The sequence below is a fragment of the Babylonia areolata genome, chromosome 6 (assembly GCF_041734735.1).
Source record: "Babylonia areolata isolate BAREFJ2019XMU chromosome 6, ASM4173473v1, whole genome shotgun sequence".
Classification (NCBI taxonomy): Eukaryota; Metazoa; Mollusca; class Gastropoda; order Neogastropoda; family Buccinidae; genus Babylonia; species Babylonia areolata.
In genome coordinates this window covers 5995081-6000080 of record NC_134881.1, presented here as the reverse complement: position 1 = coordinate 6000080, position 5000 = coordinate 5995081, and the positions used below count along the sequence as shown (strand labels likewise).

Sequence of the window (5000 nt, the reverse complement as noted above, 5' to 3'; positions counted from 1 at the left end):
CAGACACAGAGAGAGACAGACAGACAGACAGACAGGCAGAGACGAACATCGATGCCACAACTGTGACCATAATTTAACAGGAAGGTACATGCAATTGCAACTGCACTGAATCAGGTAAATGGCCAGTATATATATATATATATATATACATAGGCGCTGTACTCGGACAATCACGAGGAAGTCGGAAATGAAATTGACTGGATCGAAACCAACGCTATCTTAAAACCCCTTGACGCTGTTGAACATTGGTGAAACGAGATCAGCGTGACATGAAACTGAAGTGCAGTTGTTCGTGGGTTCAGTAAGAGACCAGTGACATGAGCACATGCAGCTTGCATGATTTTAAATCACACTCCCGATAAAAAAAATAATTTTTAAATCCGAAGATATGTTTGTATTGTGATGTTGCCTTGACCTTTTGTGAACCCTGTATATTTATCTGTGTGTTTTTTTGTTGTTTTTTTGTGTTTTTTGGTGTGTTTTTTTTCTTGTTTGTTTGGTTTTTTTTGGGGGGGAGGGGGGGGGGGGTTGGGGGGAGGGGGGGAGTTTAGGGGGGTGTACTTTTTTGCTGTGGCACCGGCAGTGACTTTTTTTTTTTTTTTTTTCAGCTTGCCATGACACACATGCCTGTACCACGACCAATAACTCCCGTAACGCCGAGTATCGACAGTTCGTACAGGGAGTTGTCTCCGCCTTCCTGATCGGGACGCTAGAGGGCAGGACGGCGACCTTGAACTACATTCTGAACACCACCCTCGTGCCTTTACCTCTGTTGGATCTTCAAAGCGAACTTGAATGTAGTGTCTATCGCTGACTGTCACATCGAAAAGAAGGAAAAAATTAGGGCAATTACCTGTTTCAGTATCCTAAATCCAGGGACATGTTTGCTTGTTTGTTTTGTTTTTTCGTCAGTGCGAAGTTGAATAGATATAACGACTTGTAGATGTGACCCGTTTTCAGTGGTTTTTGGACATAATTGATCGAGAGAGTTATTGTACTTACCTGTGATACAGACATCGATTCAGATGCCGCACTAATGTGCAGCCATCTTGCCAGTTCCACAAAATCGCCTGCAATTACGCCTTTAACCTTCGTCTGTACCAATCAGAGAACCGCTCTTTCCGTTTTTGGCCCCCAAACCCAACCCTCCTCCAAAAACTATGCAGTGGTTTAAAAAGAATTAAGAAAAAAAAAAGCAGCAGGAAGTGTCGTGTCGTATTCGTGACAGAGGTCATTTTTCAGTCAAACTCATGATTAGAAGAGTGGGTATAAGCCCATGATTTCTCGCAGTCCCACTTCTTCTTCTTCTTCTTCTTCTGCGTTCACTCGTATGCACACGAGTGGGCTTTTACGTGTATGACCGTTTTTACCCCGCCATGTAGGCAGCCATACTCCGTTTTCGGGGGTGTGCATGCTGGGTATGTTCTTGTTTCCATAACCCACCGAACGCTGACATGGATTACAGGATCTTTAACGTGCGTATTTGATCTTCTGCTTGCATATACACACGAAGGGGGTTCAGGCACTAGCAGGTCTGCACGTATGTTGACCTGGGAGATCGTAAAAATCTCCACCCTTTACCCACCAGGCGCCGTCACCGTGATTCGAACCCGGGACCCTCAGATTGACAGTCCAACGCTTTAACCACTCGGCTATTGCGCCCGTCTCGCAATCCCACGATTTCTCTCACTTTGGGAGAAATGAAATCGTGTGTTGTCGTCGTCCGCATCTTTCTCTTTTCTTTACATCTCTAAGCTTTTTTTTTTTTTCTTTTTTTTTTTTTGTACGCTTATAGTTGACTTCATCAAGTTTTTGCGCCTTATACATTATTATTATTAGTAGTAGTAGTTCTTTCTTTATGTACTTATCTATTATTTATTTACTTTTTTCTCAAGGCCTGACTAAGTGCGTTGGGTTACGCTGCTGGTCAGGCATCTGCTTGGCAGATGTGGTGTAGCGTATATGGATTTGTCTGAACGCAGTGACGCCTCCTTGAGCTACTGAAACTGAAACTGAATCTCTGCTTTTTCTCTTAGATTTGCTCAGCCGCCGATATTTTCTCTCCCTCCACTAGACCTTGAGTGGTGGTCTGGACGCTAGTCATTCGGATGAGACGATAAACCGAGGTCCCGTGTGCAGCATGCACTTAGCGCACGTAAAAGAACCCACGGCAACAAAAGGGCTGTTCCTGGCAAAATTCTGTTGAAAAATTCACTTCGATAGGAAAAACAAATGAAACTGCACGCAGAAAAAAGTGGGTGGCGCTACACACACACGCACGCACGCACGCACGCACGCACACGCACACAACACTAGCGATACAACCCTACAACCGATCAAACGGTCGTACACCCATCCATCATCATCATCATCATAATAATAATAACAATAATAATAATAATAAGTATCTATATAGCGCTAAATCTTGTGCAGAGACAAATCAAAGCCCTTTCACACCAGTCAGTCACACGCATGCATAACTGCAGACTGAAAAACAACAACTGAAAAACAACGAAGAGGCAGGGAAGGGAGGCCTATCTTGTGAAGAGGTCGGATTTAAGGACAGATTTGAAAGAGCTGAGTGCGGACACCTGACGAAGCGAAGGGGTGGAGCTCATTCCAAGTGCAAGGTTCAGGGACAAGAGAAAGAACGGCGGCCGACAGTGGAGTGTTTGAATCTGGGTATGCGTAGACAGAGTGGATCCATCCATGCATCCATCCATCCATCCATGCATCCATCCATGCATCCATCCATCCATCCATGCATCCATCCATCCATCCATCCATGCATCCATGCATCCATCCATCCATCCATGCATCCATGCATCCATCCATCCATGCATCCATCCATCCATCCATGCATCCATCCATGCATCCATGCATCCATGCATCCATCCATCCATCCATCCATGCATGCATCCATCCATCCATCCATCCATCCATTAATCAAACAATAAACAAAGACGGGAAATTATTTTCGAATTCTAGTTTAATCACTCATCGATTTATGATATATCAACTGCTTACGCCTGTCACAGTCGAGTCAAGTGTCAACAAACTGCTGTTTCTGTATCCACAGTCGTCCGCTCCGTGAATCATTACCTTAATGGTTTTTTTCTCTCTCCTCTGGATATATATGGAGTGATGGCCTAGAGGAAATGCGTCCGCTTAGGAAGCGAGAGAATCTGAGCGCGCGCTGGTTCGAATCACGGCTCAGCCGCCGATATTTTCTTACTCCTCCACTAGACCATGAGTGGTGGTCTGGATGTTAGTCATTCAGATGAGACGATAATCCAAGGTCTCGTGTACAGCATACACTCAGCGCACGTAAAAGAACCCACGGCAACAAAAGGGTTGTTCCTGGCAAAATTTTGTAGAAAAATCCACTTCGATATGAAAAACAAATAAAACTGTATGCAGGAAAAAATTATAAAAAAAGGGGGTGGCGCTGTTGTGGGCGACGTGCTCTCCCTGGGGAGAGCAGCCCGAATTTCTTACAGAGATATCTGTTGTGTAAAACAGAAATACGACATGGACAGTTATACTTCACGGAACCCCACCCTCACCCCTGTAACAGCCAAGCTCTCCATTTGTATATGCTAATGTTCTTTCAGTTATTTTTTTCCCTCCTCTTTTATACCATTACTCCCACAAAACTCTCTTTTGCACCCCTCCCTCTTCATTTTAACTGTCTCGGATTCTTGATTGGTTGCTTTGAAAAAAACAAAATTAATCATGAATATCATTCCTTGAAAGGACAATGAAATCTTCACTCAAAGGTCCCCGGCCCCACCCCCTCCCCTCCCAGAACAGTCCGCCTCTTCGTTTGTGTGTGTGTGTGTGTGTGTGTGTGTGTGTGTGTGTGTGTGTGTGCTTTCTGTTTGTCGTTATGGTTTGTTTGCTTTGTTTTGTTTTGTTTTTTTCCACTTTTAAACACTCATTCCTGCTGAACTCTCTTTCATACCCCTCCTGCTTCATAATTACTTCTTTTTTTCTTCTTCTTCCTCTCATTATGTGTGTGCTTTGGGGTTGTTGTTTTTTGTTGTTGTTGTTTTTTTTTTGGGGGGGGGGGGGGTCACCCTTTTTTTTTCCCCAGATCTTCACGTCCCCAAGATAACGCCATCAGAGAGAGAGAGAGAGAGAGAGAGAGAGAGAAAGACCAGCACCTCCATCACCCTATCATGAAAGAGCGGTGTGAGTGGATGGAGAAGAGTTTGCAGGCAGGCAGGCACGTAGATAGGCAGGCAGGTAGACAGGCAGGCAGGTAGACAGGCAGGCAGGTAGACAGGCAGGCAGGCAGGCAGGTAGACAGGCAGGCAGGCAGACAGGTAGACAGGCAGGCAGGCAGGCAGATAGGCAAGGCAAGGCAAGGAGGCAGGCAGCGTAGCGACGTTGCTCTAGCCGATGTAGATGGGGGTGCAGCGGTAGCCGGTGGAGGTGTCGGTGGGCTCTGACTGCTTGACGCAGGCCTGGAACCAGGCACAGCACTGCACGGGGCCGTAGTGGAACCCCGTCACTTCAGGGTCACACTCCTCGTTCTGAGGGATGCACTGGAAACACCATCACGATAGTAGTAGTAGTTGTAGTAGTAGTTGTAGTATAAATAATAATAATAATAATGTTGATGATGGCAATAATAATGATTATCATAATAATAATAATGATGATGATGATGATAATGTTGATGATGACAATAATAATAATAACAACAATAATAATAATAATAATAATAATAATAATAATAATAATAATAATAATAATAATGATAATGATAATGATAACAATAATAATAATATAATGATAATAATAATGATGATGATGAAGATGATGTTGATAATGACAATAATAATGATTATATAATAATGATAACAACAATGATAACAATGATGATGATGATGATGGTGATTATGATGATGATGATGATAATAATAATATGTTGACAATGACAATAATAATGATTATCATAATAATAATGATAATGATGATGATGATGATGATAA

The 5000-nt window shown here is 43.4% G+C and overlaps 1 protein-coding gene and 1 long non-coding RNA gene across 2 annotated transcripts in view; one reads left to right on the top strand and one right to left on the bottom strand.

Annotated features, from left to right (window-relative positions):
- The window catches only part of LOC143283262 (uncharacterized), a 12120-nt gene extending 11254 nt beyond the window's left edge, over positions 1-866 (top strand). The window contains exon 8 of the mRNA XM_076589444.1: positions 609-866. Within this exon, the coding sequence (XP_076445559.1) occupies positions 609-814 (206 nt within the window). The 3' untranslated portion in view covers positions 815-866. The remainder of the gene's footprint in view (positions 1-608) is intronic.
- A 3203-nt stretch (positions 867-4069) lies between these two features.
- Positions 4070-5000, bottom strand: part of LOC143282696 (uncharacterized) — a 1829-nt gene continuing 898 nt past the window's right edge. Inside the window, exon 2 of the long non-coding RNA XR_013055293.1 lies at positions 4070-4550. This is a non-coding gene — a long non-coding RNA (uncharacterized LOC143282696). The remainder of the gene's footprint in view (positions 4551-5000) is intronic.